Source organism: Aquarana catesbeiana, linkage group LG09 (genome assembly GCF_042186555.1).
Source record: "Aquarana catesbeiana isolate 2022-GZ linkage group LG09, ASM4218655v1, whole genome shotgun sequence".
Classification (NCBI taxonomy): Eukaryota; Metazoa; Chordata; class Amphibia; order Anura; family Ranidae; genus Aquarana; species Aquarana catesbeiana.
In genome coordinates this window covers 51,971,558-51,995,223 of record NC_133332.1, presented here as the reverse complement: position 1 = coordinate 51,995,223, position 23,666 = coordinate 51,971,558, and the positions used below count along the sequence as shown (strand labels likewise).

The 23,666-nt window shown below is 46.4% G+C and overlaps 1 protein-coding gene across 2 annotated transcripts in view; it reads right to left on the bottom strand.

Annotated features, from left to right (window-relative positions):
- Positions 1–23,666, bottom strand: part of DPF1 (double PHD fingers 1) — a 211,065-nt gene that overhangs the window by 52,906 nt on the left and 134,493 nt on the right. For both annotated transcript variants that reach the window (XM_073598486.1, XM_073598487.1), the window contains exons 5-7: positions 18,583–18,672; positions 4,024–4,102; positions 1,641–1,772 (exon numbers count right to left, since the gene is read on the bottom strand). In XM_073598486.1, coding sequence (XP_073454587.1) covers positions 1,641–1,772; positions 4,024–4,102; positions 18,583–18,672 — 301 coding nt within the window. The remainder of the gene's footprint in view (positions 1–1,640; positions 1,773–4,023; positions 4,103–18,582; positions 18,673–23,666) is intronic.

The window sequence follows — 23,666 nt, the reverse complement described above, 5'->3', positions numbered from 1 at the left end:
AGCAAAATGGTGCAGAGTCCTAAACACATTGTACAATCGCCTTTAGATCTACCAACAACTACTATATGTCATTCAGGAGCCTGCCTGACGGGATACAGACTGACTCATATTACAGATTGGGATTTTGGTAAATTAGCTTTGAATCTAGGAGCCGACACTTTCACCCCCTTCCTGCCCAGGCCATTTTTCAGCTTCCAGCGCTGTCACACTTTGAATGGCAATTGTGGGGTCATGCAACACTGCACCCATATGACATTTTTAGCAATGTTTTCACACAAATAGAGCTTTCTTTTGCTGGTATTTATTCACCACTGGGTTTTTTATTTTCTGCAAAATAAACAAAAAAAGACAGAAAATTTTGAAAGAACAAAAAACCCTTTTCTTAATTTCTGTTATAAACATTTGCAAATAAGTGACTTTTCTTCTTCACTGATGTGCGGTGATAAGGCTGCACAGATGAGCACTGATGAGGCTTGCATTGATGGGCACTGATGAGGCTTGCACTGATGGGCACTGATGAAGCTTGCACTGATGGACACTGATGAGGCTTGCACTGATTGGCACCGATGAGGCTTGCACTGATGGGCACTGATAGGCTGCACTGATGGACACTGATGAGGCTGCACTGATGGGCACTGATGAGGCTGCACTGATAAGGCAGCATTGATGAGCACTGATAAGCGGCACTGATGGTCACTGATAAGCGGCACTGATGGTCATTGATAAGCGGCACTGATGGTCACTGATATGCTGCACTGATGGGCATTGTTTGGATCCAATGCGGCTGCACTGATAATCAGTGCCCTGATTATCAGTGTAAAAGTCCACTGTCACAGGGTAGCCGGTTATCGGCTTTCCTTTCCTCACGCATTGACAGCACTGAGGAAAGGGACTGCCAATAACCGGTGAATGTTTACATGTCATCTGGTGTAATTGGACACAGCTGATCACATAGTAAAAGGCAGCTGTGACTGGCCCTTTCCCTCGATCTGTGATCGGCTGTGTCTGAAGAACACAGCAATCACAAAGCACACCTGATGTGGGGGGGGTTGGCCTTTGAGAGGACACCCTCCAAGAACTGGACAACTGCGCTGTAGCTGTCTTTCGGCCATAACACGGTTGGCAAGTGGTGCCATGGCGACCTTTGGCCTGGGATTTGTGAGCCCTGTTTACACTATCGGTGCTCTTTAAAGAGCAATCCGCGTTTGGATTTCTCCTCAGAGAGCTTTAGACAAGCAGTAAGGAGGCATTCTTACTGCCTGTTTTAACCCCTCGATCTCTGCCAAAAATGGTATGAATAAAATTCAGGCGGGAAGCATTTCAAGCTAAACTGAAGGACATAGGAGCATGCAGGTAGAAAGTTCAAGACTAACGTTAAAAAGTATTATTGGATGCTTGGAACGGACTTCCAGGAAAGGTAATAAGTCAATTACCAGTAAGTAAATTTAATAATGCTTGGCCAAAATATTGGTCTATCCTCAAAAAAAAAAAAAAAATTAAATAAAAACAACCCCCTTCCACTTAGTCTTTTTTCCGCCATCACTCTTCTATGAGTCTCTTTGTGATCTCAGACACAAGGACTGTTTCTCTAACACACACAGCATCTCACCTCCTCCGTCTAGGAAAAAGATATTACTCACGTTTGTGGTTATTTTTCCTGTGGAAAGGTATAAGATATCTCTCTGCATTCTCCTCACCCTCTTCCTCGGCCAAGTGAGTGTGGGTGTAATGGTAGCTGAGACCAGGCCGGTTCTTGTATCTCTTGCCACAAACTGGAAAAGAAGTATAGCTTACCATCACCCAATGCTGCTAAACCAAAGAGACATGCTTCAACTTATACAAAATATTCATCAGATCTAGTAAGGATACTACACACTAATGAGATTAAAGTGGTAGTAAACGCTGAATAAGAAAAAAAAAGGTGCGGAGTCGCGGCCGCGGCATAGGGCTCTGAGGGAAAGGCACAGGTATGTCGCTCCTTCAGAGCGTATGCACATGTGACGTCATCAGCTGCATCTTGCTACTTTAAGCAAGCTGCTTAAGCAAGCTGCTAGCAGGCTTCTTGAAGTTTGTTGAAAGCCTGCTAGCAGCTTGCTTAAAGTGGCAATCAGCACTCCCATTAGGATTTGTGTGTGAATGGCTTGCTGAAAGCTCTGCAAATGCTTTGTCAAAGCTTGCTGTTTACACTGCTCTTATTCAAGCTGAAGCCCGTGTGAAACAGGCTCTGCAAAAATAATCTATACGTTGGTTGTGGTCGTGTGTGCTATACACACCACACATCCCATAGTACGGTACATAGTTCATAGAACTTCTCGGGAGTAAGTAAGAGAGGGTAGCTATATTCCTATACACAGTGGGACAATGGAGAAGGAACGTAGCCGCCCTCTAACAGGAAGTCGCATCACAGCAGCAAAAAACAGGAAATTGGAGATTTGTAGGAGGCTGAGAACAATAGAAGGGGCTTTTTTTGAGTTAAGAATATGTACTTGAATAGAATTTTGTTTTTGGTTTAGTGTCACCTAAAATGAATAATAAGAATGATTAGGAAAGGCCAAATTGCTGTTCACTTTAGGTAGATCAATCTGTCACTGTTCTTCTCAAGGAACCCCCAGAACCTCTGGAGGAACCCATGAGGCCCTGGTTGATATAGGCTGTACTTGACTGTGACACTCACACAACAAGTCCAGCAATCAAATGCAAAGGTATTCCAATTATTTGTCAGTGAATAGGTCTACATAGCTAGCCTTTTAGAAATTAGTATGACTAAAACAATAATAAATAAAGGCCAATTTCTATCAATGGCTTCTGCTTACTGTTTACTGTGATGGCTTCAGCTTGGTCTTCTACCCATGGGAGAACCCCCACTAATATGTTTCGCCCAGTAAGGGCTTAATCTATGATTTTTCCCATGGATACCACACTGAAGACATACACTATATTATAAAAAGTATTGGGACACCTGCCTTTACACGCACATGAACTGGTATCCCAGTCTTAGTCCATTGGGTTCAATATTGAGTTGGCCCACCCTTTGCAGCTATAACAGCTTCAACTCTTCTGGGAAGGCTGTCCACAAGGTATATGAGTGTGTCTATGGAAATGTTTGACCATTCTTCCAGAAGCACATTTGTGAGGTCAGGCACTGATGTTGGACGAGAAGACCTGGCTCACAGCCTCCGCCCTAATTCATCCCAAAGGTGTTCTTTTGGGTTGAGGTCAGGACTCTTTTGGGTTGTGCAGGCCAGTCAACTTCCTCCACCCCAAACTCGCTCATCAATGTCTTTATGAACCATGTTTGTGCACTGGTGCGCAGCCATGTTGGAACTGGGGCCATCCCTAAACTGTTCCCACAAAGTTTGGAGGATGAAATTGTCCAAAATGTCTTGGTATGTTGACGCCTTAAGAGTTCCCTTCACTGGAACTAAGGGGCCAAGCCCAACCCCTGAAAAATAACCGCAACCCATAATCCCCCCTCCACCAAATGATTTGGACCAGTGCACAAATGCACAAAATAAGGTCCATAAAGACATGGATGAGCGAGTTTGGGGTGGAGGAACTTGACTGGCCTGACCTCAACCCGAAAGAACACCTTTGGGATGAATTAGAGCTGAGACTGCGAGCCAGGCCTTCTCTCGTCCAACATCAGTGCCTGACCTCACAAATGCACTTCTGGAAGAATGGTCAAACATTCCCATAGACACACTCCTAAATCTTGTGAACAGCCTCCCCAGAAGAGTTGAAGCTTTTATAGCTGCAAAGGGTGGGCCAACTCAATACTGAACCCTAAGGACTAAGACTGGGATGCATGTGTGTGTAAAGGCAGGCGTTCCAATACTTTTGGTAATTTTACTAAAAAGAGCTCACTATATGACGAGGCAGTGTGTGGATGGGCGACATTTTGTTGTAGCCCTCATTGTGTCTGACGAGCCAGTATTCAACCCGGCCAGCACCTGCAAACACTGTGGGATAACAGATTGGGCAATTCGAGTGGTAGCTAGCTAATTTGATTTTTGGTCCACTTACTGTCACACACATAAGGTTTGTCTCTATCTTCTAAGGCGGAAGCATCCTGTCTCTTCTTTAAGCCACCAATTCCACAGGCCTATGGAAAAAAATCATGTTACATGATGTAGTCTGGTACGTTCCTCCAATACTGCTTACAATCTACACATCTTCCAAATCCCCTTCTTATACTGCAGCACCCTCAACTCAGGCAGGAGACCTGACTTTTCACTGCTGCAGGTCTCATCCCTACCCCATCCTGTGATTGGGCAGTGAAAGAAGAAGCAGCAGACTGATGAGTCCATCCCTTTGTCACTCTGCTCTCTCCACCTATCAGCATGCTTCTTACACTGCAGCAACCTCCCTTCAGGCAGGACACCTCATTTTTCTCTGTTGTGTTGAAGTAAAAACTACAGGTCTTGTCCCTTACCCAGACTGTGATTGAACAGTGAAAGAACAAACAGCTGACTAATGAGTTCATCTATGGGTTATCTAAAGAGACGGCACAGCAGAAGCTCACTGCCTTTCTATCCAACCAAAATCTTGGATGAATCAATCTTTTGCTGGGTCTTGCTGTCCAGGAAGCCAAATGAGCTGGCAGCTTCAGGTGGCACTCATGGAGGCACAATGTGGCTTATTGTCGTTAAACCTGATAAAACCACAAAACTTCCAACAGGGAGCCAAGCGCAGAAAGTAAACCAAGGAGCCAAAGTAATTATAAAAGTCACACTGGACTGCTGCTACCGCACTCAAATGACCAAAAGAGAAACAGACAAAAACAACAGAATTGGGAAGCGCAGATCCAGGAGGTGGCAAGGAATCAATTGCAGATGGAATCCATGTGAAATTTAAAACAGTTTATTGCTGATAAAACATGTAACCAATACACAGTACAAATGGGAAATATCGTCAGAATGGCCAAACTCACTGTGATAGTGCCAGCAATGGAGCCAAAAGGTGGTGGAGAAATGGCTGTCCCACTTCTGTGAGGGCTGTGGATAGAGGGGGCTGCAGACCAAAAATGGGAAGCCTGAAAACACTTTCCAACACCTGGGAGCGTTGACCGTAACCAAAGCCGGGCTACATCAGGGAGGGGAAAGGCTGGGTCCAGATCCAGGAAGCACGATCACTGTATGACCAGAGTAAAAAATGGCTGAGCTGCTGCAGCAGCAGGTGAGACCAGAGATGGATGTTGGAGGGGCAGCGGATACGAGGCTGAGCTGCAAATTGTCCGGACACAACAGGACTCTTCCCCGGCCACGTCACATGCTCTGACCGCAGGCAGTCATCGGCAAAGCCTGATGGATCAAATGGATCAGAGCAGGAGATGTGATCAGTATCACAGCAGGTGCCGGAGCTTGAGAGGTATATGATTACATGTTTCGGGGTTTAACCCCTTCCTCGGATAACACGCTCAAGATCCAGCATAGAATAGAGATTTTATAGTCATGAGGCGGGTCAACCAATCGATCCACCACCAATCATCCAATACCTAGATATCGTAACGAATATCATAGAAAAACATTTAAAAACAAAAATAAATATTAATGTTAATTCATTATCGTACAAGGCATTAAAAACACTGTCAAATGAATAGTAACAATATATATATAAAAAAAGGAAAATTATATATATAAATCAATATATACATATACATATATATATACATACATACACACATATACAAATCCATTCAGTATTGAAAAAAGTGATTGGACACATATACTCGGACACAACTCATAAACCACCAGCAATGTTTTAAAAAAAATATGATACAAGCCTCAAAAATAGAAAATGACGCAAACAGGGGACCAGGTTGATAATAACTTATAAATTATGAATCAATGAGGGTATGGGTATCCAACTCCTCATTTAACCCATGGGGCTAGAGAGAATTTAAGTCATATATCCACATGGTTTCCCTTTTGCATAATAACGAGAATCTCTCGTTATCTGTAAGGGACCCCTTGGAGATATGTTCAATCGCTAGAACTGTCATGGCCTTGAAAACTCTTGCATGATGTTGAGAGAAATGTGTGGCACACTATGTTGGACCAGGCCTTTCTGCATAAATCTGCGATGCTTGCCTACCCTAGTGCGCAACATGCGTACGTGCGTATGGTCCGGCGTACATATAACAGATTACATGAACATTTGAGCACATAGACTACAAACTGAGTTGAACAAGTGATAAACTGTCTAATGACATAACCTTTGCCCGCTCTATCTGTAATGGAAGGGTGGCCATTAGGGATGGACTGGCAGGTTAGACACCTCCTCTTTTTACATTAGAAAATACCAACAGGACTGTGGAAATAACCTCTAATATCGGTCGGTTTGTCACACCGAAATTTGGAGATGCTCGAAGCAACCATGTTTTTCAAGGCACGGGTCCTTCTAAAAACAACTTGGGGTACCTCTGGGAGAAGAGGACCCAAATTCAGGTCAGCTTGGAGAATATGCTAATGTTTGTTCATGACCTTAGTGATGTTTCTATAGTTGCTATTAAATCCTGTGATAAATCTAGTACTCTGTTTGGGACAACCATCCGTTCAGGATGTAAAGGCCTCTGAAAAAAGATCCTGAGGATATTCCGTTTCCAATAATTTTTTGGTCATGGTTTGGCTCAGGGATGTGTAGTCCTAGGTTTTAGAACAATTTCTCTTCAATCTGAGAAATTGGCCCTTAGGTATGTTTCTTTTTCAGGCCGGGTGGTGGCAACTCTCAAAATGAAGGTATGAGTTGCCTGCCACCGGCTTGTAATGGTTCTTAGTATGTATCGTGCCCGTATCATGGAACAATTCTAAGTCCAGAAAAATCAAACGGTCTGGTTCGACAACATATGTGAAGCTGAGACCTGGAACGTTCACGTTACAATGCTTCACAAAGGATAGAAAAAGATCTTTAGTACCATCCCAAATCAGAAGCACATAGTCAATATATCGACCATAGAAAACGATGTTGTCAGGAGCCAGGGAGCGTCTCCGCTCGCCGGGCTCCGGTGCGCATGCGCGGGGGACTGGCGCTTCGCCGCACACCCGTCCGCGGCCTGATGGTGCGGCGCGCGCGGGTGCACGGCGGTCCCCGTGTGCGCGCCGTCACCCGTGCGGGTGCCCGGTAGCGCTTCACACTGACGCGCTCGCCGGGCAGGGAGACTATTTCTGATGGCTCCAGCGCCCAGTCGGGTTGCTGGTTCGTCGTCAGCTCTCCCTGATTCCCTGTGCCTGTGATACCCTGATCTCTGCCTGTCTCTGTGTACTGAACCCTGGCTTGTTGAACCACTACTCTAACGGATTGCCCCACTATCTGCCTGTCTCTGTGTACTGAACCTTGGCTTGTTAACCACTACTCTGCTGGATTGCCCCATTATCTGCTTGTCTCTGTGTACTGAACCTTGGCTTGTTAACCACTACTCTACTGGATTGCCTGATACCCTGACCTCTGCCTGTGTAACGGACTTGTCTCCACCCGATTGCCTGATACCCTGACCTCTGCCTGCATTAACGGACTTCCTACTGTTTAATCTGCCTGCTACACATCTGACCCCTGCTCATAATTACAGTCCTGCCTCTGCCTATACTCAGTCCTTATCTCTGGTCCCTCCTACAGATCCCAGAGCACCCGCTTCCTATCTCCGGACCTCCTACCTCCCGGAAGCCCATGCCTCCGCGTGCCCCCAGCTCTCTGTACCCACTTCAGGGGTCTGGGTGCGCGTGGTCGTAAGGGCGAGCCGCTCTCTGCGGCTCGGCCTCAGTGAGTATTAGTCCGTGACAGTACAAACCAGCCAGATGTCTGAGGCCGACAGAGCGCGCTCTCCTCTGGAGATCATGTGCCAACAGGTGTCTACTCTTGCTGACTCAGTACAGAAATTGCAGGAAGGTTATACCCAAATTGATAACCGTCTTCAGCAGATCACAGGGTCACTACCCCCTGCAGCCGCAGCTCCCGCACCCAGCAGTGGGGGTCCGCTCCCTCAGGCTTCCGCCAACCCTACTGTCGTCATGGCACTTCTGCAATCCCAGGGTTCCTACACCTGAACGGTTCTCAGGGGACCGTAAGAAGTTTAGGGCCTTCAAAAATGCATGCTCCCTTTACTTCGCTCTCCAGCCAAGAACCTTTTCTTCAGAAATCGTTAAGGTGGGATTTGCGATTTCCCTACTATCCGAAGAACCCCAAGCTTGGGCCCACAGCTTGATGGAACAGAGCAGTCCTGTTCTGAATACAATCGAGGCCTTCTTTGAGAGCATGTCCCAGCTCTATGACGACCCGCCGCGTATGGCTACAGCTGAGGCCATCCTGCACCATCTGTCCCAAGGAAGAAGACCTATTGAGGACTATACTGTGGAATTCCGTAAGTGGGCGGCCAATACAAATTGGAACGAGCCGGCCCTACGCTATCAGTACCGCCAAGGCTTGTCCGAGTTACTTAAGGACGAATTAGCTAGGATGGAAACCCCTGCTTCCTTGGAAGAACTCATTCAAGCAGCCATGAAACTAGACAGGCGACTGCGGGAGCGACGCTCAGAGCGTTTGCAAGGTCCACGCCCCACCTGGGCGTTACCAAGACCCCACTCCGCACAGACCCCGACCTCAACTTCGGTTGCTGCTACACCGGTCCCTGAGGTCGAACCCATGCAGCTCGGCCTGGTCCGGGGCCCACTAACCTCCGAAGAGAAGCAACGCAGGCGACAGTCCAACCTATGTCTCTACTGCGGAGGAACCGGACATTTCCTGCGCACCTGTCCGATCAGGCCCAGTAAGTCTCCTCAGCCAGATGTGTTAAACTATCCAAACAATAATATTCCCAAGACTTATGTGATGTTGTTTATCTCCCTACAGCTTCCGGAAGGGGAGACCCGCTTGCAGGCCATCATTGATTCCGGAGCGTGCAGTTGCTTCATAGACTCTGCCTTGGCAGACAGCTTGAATATTCCCATACAAACTAAAGTTCAAGATTTACGGGTGCACCTGGCCGACGGATACCTTCCTAGCTCAGGTCCCATCACCCAGGAAACCCAACCTATTCTGGTAACTACTGATTCCGGCCACCGGGAGTTCTTACGGCTTGACCTGATTCATTCACCTATCTTTCCCGTCATACTAGGCTTGCCCTGGTTACAGGCTCACGATCCACAGATTAAATGGAGCACCAAGGCAGTATCCTTCTCCTCTCAGTATTGCTCTCAGCATTGTCTGCTCCCGGCTCCCAAAGTTTGTGCCACAATGGCTGCGCCATTGGGCAACCTCCAACATGCTCCCTCCGAGTACCTTGAGTTTCAAGAGGTCTTCAGTAAACAGATGGCTGACCGCCTACCACCTCATCGGTCCTACGACTGTCCGATCGACCTCCTTCCCGGATCCGAGATTCCATTTGGTCGGATATTCCCTCTCTCAGAAACCGAGCTAGAAGCTCTTAAACAATATATAGACGAAAATCTCAAGAAGGGCTTCATTCATCCTTCATCTTCACCCGCCGGAGCGGGTATCTTTTTCGTTGGGAAAAAGGACGGTTCCTTAAGACCCTGTGTAGATTATCGACAGCTCAACAACATCACGATTAAGAACCGGTACCCGCTACCACTCATTCCTGAGTTATTTCAGAGGTTCCGATCAGCTAAGGTGTTCTCTAAACTTGATCTCCGGGGGGCCTACAATCTTGTCAGGATCAGGGCTGGGGACGAATGGAAGACGGCTTTTAGGTCCAGATTCGGGCATTTCGAGTACTTAGTGATGCCATTCGGACTCTGTAATGCCCCGGCCACCTTCCAACACCTGGTGAATGACATATTCCGAGAATACCTGGATGACTTCCTTGTTGTATACCTGGACGATATTCTTATCTTCTCCCCCACGCTAGAGATACACAAGAGACATGTAAAGAAGGTTCTTACCATACTTCAACAGCACAAGCTATACTTGAAAGCTGAAAAGTGCGAATTTGAAAAATCAACCATACAGTTTCTGGGATTCATCCTTTAAACCAATGGGGTCGCAATGGACCCACAGAAGATTCAGGCAATTCAAGAGTGGCCGGCTCCATCTAACAAGAAAGGGGTACAGAGGTTTATAGGGTTCGCCAACTTCTATCGAAAATTTATTGTTGGATTCTCGGTCATCGTGGCACCTATTACCCAATTAACCCGTCAGCACAGTTCTTTTCAGTGGTCCTCAGCCGCTCAAGAGGCTTTTCTAACATTGAAGAAGTTGTTCAGTTCCACCCCGATTCTCTGTCATCCTGACCCGACTCAACCCTTCGTATTAGAGGTAGACGCATCGGAGATCGCAACTGGAGCAATTCTCTCCCAGAGACAGGGACCTAAGGCCATTCTGCATCCGGTAGCTTTCGCCTCTAGGAAACTCAGTCCACCGGAACTCAACTATGATGTGGGTGACAGGGAGCTGTTGGCTATAAAGTTCGCTTTAGAGGAGTGGAGGTATTTGCTGGAGGGTGCAATACACCCGGTCATGATCTTTACGGATCACAAGAATCTAGAGTACCTCCGAACAGCAAGACGACTAAAACCCCGCCAAGCCCGTTGGGCCCTCTTCTTTTCCCGTTTCAACTTTCATATAGCCTACAGACCTGGAGCAAAGAATGGGAAAGCCGATGCTCTCTCTCGGATGTTCTCCGCAGACTCTCAAACGTCAACGCCAAGTACGATCCTCTCTCCACAAAACTTTCTTGGACTAACTCAGGCGGATTTAATGTCATCCATTAGATCCTCATCTAGCTCGTGCACAGAACCAGTAGTGCACTCCTTGAGAAAATATGAGGACCTTTTTTGGATTAAAGGAAAAATATTCGTTCCACAAGGGACTCGGTCCTTAGCCCTTAAGATGTGTCATGACCATAAGATGGCAGGACACTTCGGGAGTAAGAAAACGTCTGAACTACTTTCTCGTTCTTTCTGGTGGCCAGGATGGAGGCGGGATTGTAAAGAGTATGAGGCGTCCTGTTCTCTGTGCCAGCGGAACAAGGGCCAAAACACTAGGTCCTGGGGCCTGCTCAAACCTTTGCCCATCCCGGAACGGCAATGGGCTGATGTGTCCATGGATTTTATTGTCGACCTACCTACCTCAGAAAATTTTTCTACCATCCTTGTCATTGTCGATCGCTTCTCTAAGATGGCCCATTTCTTGCCCATGAGGGGCACTCCATCTGCCGTAGACACAGCCAATGTCTTCCTAAAAGAGGTCGTGAGGCTCCATGGTATACCAAGAAGCATTGTGTCGGATAGGGGCGTACAATTTACGTCCAAATTCTGGAGGGAACTCTGCAAGTCCCTGGGCATCAACGTTTGTCTCTCTTCAGCTTATCACCCCCAAAGCAACGGTCAAACGGAGAGGACAAACCAAACGTTAGAGCAATACCTCCGTTGCTTTTGCTCAGGTTCTCAGGATGATTGGGCGAGTCTTCTTCCCTACGCTGAATTTGCATACAATAATTCAATTCATGCCTCTACCAACCAGACACCCTTCTGGCCAAATTGTGGGTTCCATCCCACGTCCTTTGCTAACGACATTCCCGAAATGACAGTCCCCGCAGTTCAGGACAGGATAACCTCGTTGCAATTCAACTTCCAGAAGATCCAAGATATGTTACACAAGGCGCAGGAAGACTACAAGAAACAGTATGATCAGGGCAGAAAGGCGAACCCAAAGTTTGACTTAGGAGAAGAGGTCTGGTTGTCCACCATTAATCTTAGATAACCATTGCCATCTCGAAAACTTGGACCCAAGTTCATCGGTCCTTTCCAAGTCAAGAGGATCATTAACCCTGTGGCTGTTGAGCTAGCACTCCCCAAGACATATCGGATCCATCCTGTTTTCCACGTGTCATTGTTGAAGCCTGTGGTGCCTAGCCCTTTTCCGGGAAGAAGAGAGCCTCCTCCTCCGCCAGTCAGAATCGATGGCGAGAATGAGTTCGAAGTGGAGTCCATTCTGAGCTGTAGGAAGAAGGGCAGGCAGCTACAGTATCTGATTCAGTGATTTACCCACCTGAAGATAATTCTTGGGAACCCGCTAGGAACCTGCATGCTCCACGGCTAATCCAAACTTTCCACCAAGATCATCCGGAATTGATGGCTTGCCTAGGCATCCAGTGTCCGCCCTTAGGAGGGGGGCACTGTCAGGAGCCAGGGAGCGTCTCCGCTCGCCGGGCTCCGGTGCGCATGCCCGGGGGACTGGCGCTTCGCCGCACACCCGTCCACGGCCTGATGGTGCGGCGCGCGCGGGTGCACGGCTGGCCCCGTGTGCGCGCCGTCGCCTGTGCGGGTGCCCGGTAGCGCGTCACACTGACGCGCTCGCCGGGCAGGGAGACTATTTCTGACGGCTCCAGCGCCCAGTCGGGTTGCTGGTTCATCGTCAGCTCTCCCTGATTCCCTGTGCCTGTGATACCCTGATCTCTGCCTGTCTCTGTGTACTGAACCCTGGCTTGTTGAACCACTACTCTGCTGGATTTCCCCATTATCTGCTTGTCTCTGTGTACTGAACCTTGGCTTGTTAACCACTACTCTACTGGATTGCCTGATACCCTGACCTCTGCCTGTGTAATGGACTTGTCTCCACCCGATTGCCTGATACCCTGACCTCTGCCTGCATTAACGGACTTCCTACTGTTTAATCTGCCTGCTACACATCTGACCCCTGCTCATAATTACAGTCCTGCCTCTGCCTATACTCAGTCCTTATCTCTGGTCCCTCCTACAGATCCCAGAGCACCCGCTTCCTATCTCCGGACCTCCTACCTCCCGGAAGCCCGTGCCTCCGCGTGCCCCCAGCTCTCTGTACCCACTTCAGGGGTCTGGGTGCGCTTGGTCGTAAGGGCGAGCCGCTCTCGGCATCTCGGCCTCGGTGAGTATTAGTCCGTGACAGATGTACTCTGAGAAGGGATTGTTATGCCAAACAAAAAGTTGTTCCCACATCATTGTTATATTGGCATAACACGGAGCAAAGCTGGCTCCCATTGCTGAGCCCCTGGTTTGAAGATAAAAAGTATCCTGGAAAACAAAATCATTATGCTCTAAGCAAAATTTGGTACTGTCCACCAGGAATTCAGCCTGTCGTGAGTTGATTGGTGGCTCAGTACATAGGAAGTGACTAAGTGCCCTTATTTCGACTCCATGTGGAATTGAGGTGTACAAGGAGAACACGCCAATGGGCACCCATAGGTTTTGATTCTCCCACCTATACTCATGTAAAATTTCAATAATGTGTCCGGAGTCCCTAATGTATGAAGGTAATTGAACAATCGGCTGCAAATACGATCAATTTATTGGGACAATCTGGAAGTAAAACTGTTACTGCCAGCCACGATTGGTCTTCCCGGGGGATTCAATAAAGATTTGTGCATGATAGAAGTAGGGAGTACTACATAGTGTCATTAGAAGGAAAAGTCGTTAGTACCCCATCCTTTGTGGCCTCATCAACTAACTCTCTCAGGTCAAGTTGGAATTCAGGAAGGGGATCTCTAGGCAGTATCATGTAGGTATCTGTATCAGCAAGTAGCCTTAAGGATTCATCTAAATAGTCCTTATGGTTTTGTACAAACAAGCTGCCTCCCTTGTCAGCTTGTTTGATAGTGACATTCGAATCGTTCTCTAATGAGCGTAATGCCTGGCATTCAGCCTGAGTGAGGTTTTGTGTAGGGCGTGACTGCTCATTACACACCTGTATCAGATCCCTATAGACTACTTGATAAAATGTATCAATGTATGGATTGGATTGTGAAGGGTAAAATGTAGAGATGGGGCGAAAATTAGTATGTTCCACAGGAGGATCAGAAAATGCTTCTAAAGGCTGGCTATCAGTATGGCCCTCCTCCCAGAGTTCCCAAAGGTTCTGGAGGGTTAGGGCATCGTCGGAAGGAGACCTTATAATAGGGTTCAAAACAGGATCTATTTGACTCTCTTGAAGCGCAACAATGGTTGAAGTATTTTTGGCATAATGGCGCTTCACTGTCAAGTTTCTAATGAAACGATTAAGATCCTTAAACAGACCAAATTTCTTAGCAGATATACATTGGGCAAAACTTAATCCCTTCCTGAGTCAGGTAGTTTGGGTATCATCAAGGATGTGAGAGGACAGATTGTAAATTTTAATAGTACTTAGAGGGGAATCTCATCTTTCCTGTCTTTTCCAGAGGGGTAGTGGAGGACAGTACTAAAAAAGAAGGGTCCTCACTGAGAATATTGGAAGCCCCAACACGTGGAGGAAGACTCTGTTGCTGTGAAAAGGACTGGAGAAGTGGCTGGCTCTAAATCCTCAGAAATATTGGCGAGAGGACTAAACCTATTGGTATTGGGAAAAGGGAAGGATACAATATTGGAGTGATCAATAACTGTGCCAGGGCAAGATGGCCCTGAGGTGTCTACAACACTAGTTGAAAAAGGGACAGTGATGGGGGGGACTAAATCACTGAAAACGGGCAAAGGTGTAGGCCCAGAGGACATGGGCACACTCAGTGTACCAGTTGGAGTCAAATCCATATTAGAAAAGAGGGAAGGTGTATTAATCACCACAGGCTGACCAATAGTGGATGTATAATTAGCTGAGAATATGTCAGATTTTTTTTATGTTTATTACCTTTTTTACTGTTTTTGTTGCTTTTAGTATTCATAGTGTTTGTTGAAGCGGTTACCACCAACAATCCTATTGTTGTTACTTACCAAATGAGTATTTGGTAAATCAGACCCAGTGGATCGACTCCACTGAAATACTTTACCCTCTTTATAGTCTCTTAAATCACGCTCAAACTTGCTAAGTTTCTTAAGTACTTATTCGTCCTCAAATTTCCTAATTTTATCATTGAGGCCTTGATACCATTTCTCAAAGAGACAGGAAGTGGCAAAGCCATGGATTATCCTTTCATGTTCACCCACGGCTGCTTTGGCTTTTTCCAACATCCTGTCTCTTTGTTTGATGATCAGTTGTATCCATTTATTGGTGCAAAATTCTGAGAATAGGCACCAATCCTTAACTAGGTCCTCATCAAGAAAACCACATTGTTTCTTTATTCTCAGTCCTCTAGGGGTTATTTTAAGTTCCAAATATTGCTCCAGGAAGGACTTATCCCACCATTGGATACATTCATATTGTCTAGCATGTTGTAAAGCAAAAAAAGCTTTCCTCATACGGACCTCAAACTCTTCAGTGTGTGGAGGTCGGGGTCCCCTGGTTGAGTCAGTGGAACTAGTCACAGAGGACGAATGAGTGGAGTATGAATAGACCCAAAGAGGGAATTAAGTCTGGTAATTCTGTCAGAATGCATGTTGCTGGGGAAATGGTGGAGAAAGACAAACAGACACACCCAAAGAAAACTCATACACACACACAAAAATAAAAAAAAATAAACAAAATCGATTGATTAAATCAATAATGTTTAAAAAAACAGAAACAGTTGGCAGCATGCAATAACATCTGATGGAGATACAGATTATTAACTGAATAATAAATATCTATAAGAATGGCAGCATAAAAGCAAAAAAGGCATTCATTTCCAGGTCAGTAATGGCCGATCCGGGGAAACCAAGGTGTACAATTCGCAGCCATGGAAAGGGTCAAAAAAGCATGAAAATTCCGATAGGGAGCCAAGCCCAGAAAGTAAACCAAGGAGCCAAAGTAATTATGAAAAGTCACACTGGACCGCTGCTACCGCACTCAAATGACCAAATGAGAAACAGACAAAAACAACAGAATTGGGAAGCGCAGATCCAGGAGGTGGCAAGGAATCAATTGCAGATGGAATCCATGTGAAATTTAAAACAGTTTATTGCTGATAAAACATGTAACCAATACACAGTACAAATGGGAAAAATCGTCAGAATGGCCAAACTCACTGTGATAGTGCCAGCAATGGAGCCAAAAGGTGGTGGAGAAATGGCTGTCCCACTTCCGTGAGGGCTGTGGTCAGAGGGGTCTGCAGACCAAAAAATTGGAAGCCTGAAAACACTTTCCAACAGCTGGGAGCGGTGACCATAACCAAAGCCGGGCTACATCAGGGAGGGGAAAGGCTGGGTCCAGATCCAGGAAGCACGATATGTAGAGTGAAAAATAGCTGAGCTGCTGCAGTGGCAGGTGAGAACAGAGATGGATGCTGGAGGGGCAGCAGGTACGAGGCTGAGCTGCAATGTGTCCAGACACCACAGGACTCCTCCCCGGCCACGTCACACGCTCTGATCGCAGGCTGACATCGGCAAAGCCTGATGGATCAAATGGATCAGAGCAGGAGATGTGATCAGTATCACAGCAGGTGCCGGAGCTTGAGCGGTATATGATTACATGATTCAGGGTTTAACCCCTTCCTCGGATAACACGCTCAAGATCCAGCATAGAATAGGGATTTTATAGTCACGAGGCGGGACAACCAATCGAGTATAGTACAAGGGATTAAAAACAGCGCTGTTGGCCTCTGCTCGTGCCTGTGTGTCAGGTGCAGTAGCTGAGCAGGGGACTGCTAGGAAGCATCACTGAGCTGAATACGTGTGTACTACTGTCTGCGCTGACCATCTGGCCCCCCAGCACGTCCCTGCTCCATTGTCTCCTTCAATTTGAGTATGTTTCAGTTTGAGCTATTGAGCTCGGTAAGTAATAGGCTTTTGAACACAAGAAATAAACATAAGTAATAAGAAAGAAGAGGAAAAAAGTGAATCTCTGAAATCCTAACTCCAGGAAACTTAAAAATTATCCCTTGCAGTGGGATTGAGCCTGCAAATTCTAGTTACATCTAGGGTATGTAGAAAAGGAGATCTACTTACCTGATTCTCTGCAAAAACATACACAAGAGGGTGCATTATCATCAAAACCATTTATTAAAAACACACAACAGTGTTATACCAAAGTAGGAATAAAACCAAGCTTTCAGGGGACAAACCCCCTTCCTCAGAAAGCTCTGGGGAAGGGGGTTTGCCCCCCGAAACGTGTAAGCTTTTCCACCACGTGGCAATAGAGTCACCTGCCTCACCAGTTGGAGCAGCTTATATGACAAGCTTGATTGTATTCCTACTTTGTGAGTATAACACTGTTGTCTGTTTTTAATACATGGCTTTGGTGGTAAGGCACTAGGCGTTTGTGCCCTCTTGTGTATGTTTTTGCAGTGTTTGGAGGACCGCTCAGTCTGAAGAGGGCTGCATCACTGAAACCATTGCCTGCCATAGTCCTGTTTTCTGGGGGAGTCCTGGGATTGAGTGCTGGATGGTGTTTTTTTGGCTTTCCCGATTCTCTGTGCTACTAGAGTGGTCCCCACAGCATCTTCTCCTCCATGCTCCAGCAGTCTAAAGTCCTTACATCATCAAGACCAATGCAGGGTTTATTAGCCCTGTGCTGGATGTGATGACGCCGAGGGACGGTATCTGCTGATCATGGAGGAGAGCCACCTGCTGGGGGGAACGGAGGAACAGGTAAGTAAAAACTAAATGGGCAGTTAAAGCGGACCTTCAGTCATTTTTTCAACTTTCCATCTACTAAATCTTCTGCCCTGGTTGTTTTAACTTTGGATAGTAAAACAAATTTTTTCTGTCATCAAATACCTTACACAGCACACTTCCTGTTTCTTGTCTGGTCATTAGCATAGACTTATGACATCAAGCACAGCTCTCTCTCTCACTCTAGTGAGAGTTTGCCAGGAATGGAGGGGGGGTGAGTCATAAGAGGGCCAATGAGAGCTGCAGAGCTGGAGGTGTGCCTCTGTGTGTCTGTGTAAGTCCAGGAAGTGAACAGGCAGCAGCTTCAGTTGCCCACAGTTAAAATGGTTGCAGCCAGACTTAGTGGAGGCAGATGTCTGCAACATAACTGGCAAGTACAGAAACACAGTATATATAAAAGAATATGCAAAGTGGTTGGAGGGAAGCGTCAGAATGGCAAAGATGTTTTTATTACAAATTATTTGAGCAGACTGTAGTTCCTCTTTAACCCTTGGAATGTTGGGCTTTAAATATTCATATGCCATTCTTATTTATCATATTAAAATAAATGTTTTTAAAAATGAAATCTTTTAGTCCTGAGTATATTAAATAGAGAATTATTTACATGGACAATATCAGCTATTCTATGGTTCATAAAGCTTATTGCGCACAAGACACATTACTCAATGCACTTCTAATATGGTGGTATAGTATTGAGAAAATACTGAAACTCCCCCCCACCTTAAAAGTATATGTCCTCACTTCTAGACTCCTCTGCCACCCACTCTGCCTTTTTATTTTTGTGTTTCTTCCTCTTGGCTCATCAACTTATGTTGTAATAAAGGATATTTGTTCAACTAGCACAGGCTGAAAATGGGAGATTTTCAGCGCTTTTCATATTTTTTCCTTGAATGCTTGTTATTTATAAAACACAATTATGCATATTTGTTCGACTGTTAAGTGCACTAAATAAATAGCAAAATGAAAGCTTTTTTTTAACAAAGAGCAGGAGAAGAGCTGCTTACAGCTCACACTAATATTATTGTCCTCTGATGTCTTTTCTATTTCCTCTTCTTTTCCCCATTCTACCTTTTATTTCAGTTAAGCTTTTCCTCTACCCTCGTCCCGACCCACAGTATCTGCTCTTCCATTTTTAATGTCACATCTCCGAGTTCTCTACCTTTCCTTTGGCTCTGTTCTTGCGTTTTGGGGTATCGTCTTCCAGGTCATCAGCCTCTAGTTCGTGTGGCACGTCTCCAACTTGTGTTTTCTGGAAACGTGAAAATCAGATTAAACTTCTCTTAAAGGACAAGTGAACTTTCAACAAATAATGCAGCATTGCTGTTACAGCTAGAGAGTGCCATGCCAAATAATACATGTAAAAAGATAAATATTTGCAAAGGAATGTATGGATTAAACTGTTTGACCTATGCAAGGCCAGCAAATGCAACCCAATCATATATAAAAATGTTGCAACTGACCTAGTTGCTGAGTGCTAATCATTTTTTATCTCGGCATTCATGTTCCTCTAATACAGTGGTGTCCAAACTGCGGCACGCAGGCTGGATGTAGCCCTTTGCTTGTCTTTATCCAGCTCTTGGGGCACCATTCCATTCATTGATATTAAGGATGGGGCACCATTCCAGTCATTGAAACCAATGATGGGACACTATTTCTCCAACAGATACCAATGGTGGGACACTATTCCTCCCACTGATACCAATGATGGGACACTATTCCTCCCACTGACACCAACAATGGGACACTATTTCTCCCACAGACACCAATCATGGGACACTATTACTTCCACTAACACCAATGATGGGACACTATTACTCCCACTGACAGCAACAATGGGTCACTATTTTTCCCACAGACACCAATGATGCTGTACTATTTCTCCCACTAATACCTATGATGGGACACTATTCCTCTAACTGAGGAAGTTTAATCTGACACCAATGATGGGACACAATTCCTTCCTCTGAAACCAATGATGGGACACTATTCCTTCCACTGCTACCAATGATTGAACACTATTCCTCCCACTAACACCAATGGTGGGACACTATTACTCCCACTTACACCAATGATGGGACACTATTTCTCCCACAGACACCAATGATGGGCCACTATTATTCCCACTGACACCATAAATGGGGAACCATTCCTCCCACTGATACAATGGGTCACTATTTCCCCTACTAACAATGATGGGGTACTATTCCTCCAACTGATACAATGGGTCACTATTTTTCCTACTAAAACAGATGATGGGGCACTGTTTACTTTGACTGATACTAAGGCATTTTCTACTCCCACTGGTCATAGTCTGGCCCCCCTAAAGCCTAAAGTAAACAGGCCCTTTGTCTAGAAAGTTTTGAGAGAGTAAAATCTCTATAGTTGCTGGCAAGGGCCTGACCACATTTCAGGAAACTTGTTGAAGGTGTTTATATGTCTTTAAATGAATAACAGATGTCAACCTTATGAAAAACTGGTCTTCAGACGCATCTGTTGCACACGGGCATCTCGGCTAATAATCACTTCCCTAACATTCTGGGGCTCCAGATTGCTGTGTGTAGGGTCATCTAGATCACCCCACCAAGCATAGAGTGTGACAACATCTGCCCAGAGACAGCTATATTCCTTGCGGCTCTTCTACCAGAATGTCTGACCCCTTGACAGGTGTTCAGCAACCTCCTAGATGTGAGCACAACAATTATTACTTTCCCTGACTGCTATTTGTAACACTACTGTATATTCGGACATTTCTCTAATTACTACACCATAAGGATCTCTCCTGCGGCCTTTTATCTCTTTAACTGCTCCCTCCATACATTTGGAGCTTCTCTAACCTTACAAATCAAACGACATTGTGACAAAGTATTGTTGTGGTCTCCATTGAGCTTTGTACATGTTACCCTGAGCTTAGCATTGATGTTAGTGGCCTATATCGCACTGCTAATGTTGAATTATGGCAGCACTGAGGGCCAGCAGGCCCCTAATATGTCCTCTTTACTGTGGTTGTCAGGTGCAGTTTTTTGCTTACCCCTTACAACTAAGAAACTCTTTCTATTAGACAGTTATCAGTAGCTAGGTGTCCTTTTATATCCACACCCAAAAACAAATTATTTACTTGGTTAAGGGTTAGGTTGTGTCCACTAATTATTAGCCCAATTTACATCAGTAGTCACTGGGATCCTTTTATGCCCCCCCCCCCCTTAAAAAAGTTATCTTTACATTAGTGGTCAGTGATTAGGTGCCCTTTTTGGCCTTTGCCCTCAAATAAGAAGCCACTTGTTGGTCAGCATTCACTCATAGACAGGTGCTAGGACTGAACAGTCTGCAGTATGTGGCGCAGTGTGGTGCTGGCCTGTTGGTTTAGAGAGGCTCAGATTCCTGCCGGTGTACAGCAAAGGCTGCTCTGCCTTCACACCTCTGGAAGCTATGCTGGCTCTCTAGGCCTATATCAATGCACGGACAAGAAGTACGCACATCCAAAGCTAAACTCAGGAGGGCACATTAAACTAAAAGCGCCAATGAACAAAGCAAAGAGTAGGTGAGGATTTTTTTATGTTCTCACCAGACCCATCTGCCCCCTGAGCCTGTGACAGTGCAGAGCAGCTAATTTCCACTTTCTGAGCAGTGCCGTTCCTCTGAACCAGTTCTACCTTACCTACAAAGGAGATGGAAGTTGCACATGACAGAATAATGTGACAGAGGGCAAGAGTTTGCCCAGAAACAGTGACAAAGACCTGAATGTGGCTGTAGCTATAAATCCTTAACTTAAAGTGGTTCTTAACCTCAGTCATGAAATGTGAACAAAGCATATCCTTCTATAGTGTGTACTTGTCCCAATAAAGAGCACCAAGTGTCATTTTTTGTCTGCTGCTTTGTTCCTCTGCTATCAGCATGAATCACTTCTGACAAGTTTTTCTGACACCAAGAGAAAAAAAATGTGACAGGGGAGGGAGCTCTAACTGATTGACAGCCTCAGCTCTGTTCCTGTGTGCTGCGTGAAGGGAGTGTGTCCCTCCCATCCAATCAGCTCTCAGAGCTCTCCTCACTCAGAGCTCTGCAGAGTATAACTTCAGCTCTCCACCCCCCTTTTTTTGACAGCTCAGACAAGTTTTATAAATTCTGGACTGTAGATGTAGAGAAGAGAAGACTGCAGATAAACAAGTAAAACTTATGCAGGAGGATTTGTTAAATGATCCAGATGCCTCTCCTCAACCATGGATGCTCGCTAAGGGAAACAGTTCAACACCAGCTGCCTAGCAATGACGTCACTTTGTAAGATCTTTATTCAGCCACAAACAGCAGATAGGATGTCCCCATCAAGGGACCGCCCCTCCTTGAGGTGATTCACCCTATTGGGCTTATCTATAATGAATTATGAATGAATTAATTAATTATGAATATCAAGGAGATGCCGTCCCTGGACGAGGACATCTTGTATACTGTTTGTGGCTGAATAAAGATTTTACAAAGAAATTAAAATGGTAGTAAACTCTCCTTTTTTATTTTTACTTACAGCTATTTTTTACAGCTACAGCTATTGAAATTAAAGCTGTTATGTTCCCCACGCTCTGATCAACCAGGCAGTGGCGGCTCCCCTCTCCTCTCCCTTACCCTACACAGGTAGGCTGCATTGGGGACACATGGCTGCATTGGGGACACAGAGCTGACTTGGGGACACAGAGATGCAATGGGGACACAGAGCTGCATTGGGGACATAGAGCTGCTTTGGGGACACAGGGCTGCATTGAGGACACAGAGCTGCATTGGGACACAGAACTGCATTGGGAACACTGGCTGCACTAGTGGACACAGGCTGCATCATTGACACAGGCTGCACTGGCGGACACAGGCTGCACTGGTGGGCACATGCTGCACTGGGGACACATAGCTGCATTGGGGACATATAGCTGCATTGGGGACACAGGCTGCAATGGGAACACATGGCTGCATTGGGGACACAGGCTGCATTGGGGACACAGGCTGCATCGGGGACACAGGCTGCATTGGGGACACAGAGCTGCATTGGGGACACTGGCTGCACTAGTGGACACAGGCTGCATTGGTGACACAGGCTGCACTGGCGGACACAGGCTGCACTGGCGGGCACATGCTGCACTGTGGACACACAGCTGCATTGGGGACACATACCTGCATTGGGGACACAGACTGCAATGGGGACACATGGCTGCATTGGTGACACAGGCTGCATTGGGGACACAGGCTTCATTGGGGACACAGGCTGCATCGGGGACACAGGCTGCATCGGGGACACATGGCTGCATTGGGGACACAGGCTGCATTGGGGACACAGGCTGCAATGGGGACACAGGCTGCATTGGGGACACAGGCTGCAATGGGGACACAGGCTGCATTGGGGACACATGGCTGCAATGGGGACACATGGCTGCATTGGTGACACAGGCTGCACTGGCGGACACAGGCTGCGCTGGTGGGCACAGGTTGCATTAGTGACACAGGCTGCACTGGCGGACAAAGGCTGCACTGGCGGGCACAGGTTGCATTGGTGACACAGGCTGCACTGGCGGACACAGGCTGCACTGGCGGGCACAGGTTGCATTGGTGACACAGGCTGCACTGGCGGACACAGGCTGCATTGGGGACACATAGCTGATAAAGTTGTTCATATCTATTTTTATAACGTAATTCTGCATAAAACATTTACGTGTCATTTCATGAGATAACTTATGAAGGCATGTTTAGGGGTGGGATTAGGAGCGGGGCATGGTAGGGGTTGGGCGGGGCAACTGGTGGCGAGTAACCCTTGAGGCCTGGCTAGTAGCTCAGGACTTGAAATTTTGAGCCCTGGGTTAAATGAATATCTCCTAGACGTGTACCAATTAGGAGATATTCTAGTAAGCAGCAGCTGGTGACATCTCCGGCGCATGAGCTCTGAAGGAATGGCATACCCTTGCCAGTCCCTCAGAGCTCCGTGCCACAGCCGCGATTCCTGTGCAAATGTGCGGGAGTGACCTCATTGTGGCTCAGTCACTCAAGTGGCTGCAGCCCATGAACCCGGAAGGGAGACCAGGTGAAGATGGAAGCTCTGTTAGCAATAATAGTGTGCCACTGAAGGGCTTAGTTTTAAGGTAAGTCTTTCATATTGTGCTAGTATGCAATACATACTAGCACACTATGGCTTTACCTTGCAGGGAGAGTTAGCTTTTCTTTGGGCATCCTGAACGTTCACTACCGCTTTACATCATCAGGGTGCGCCTGGTATTG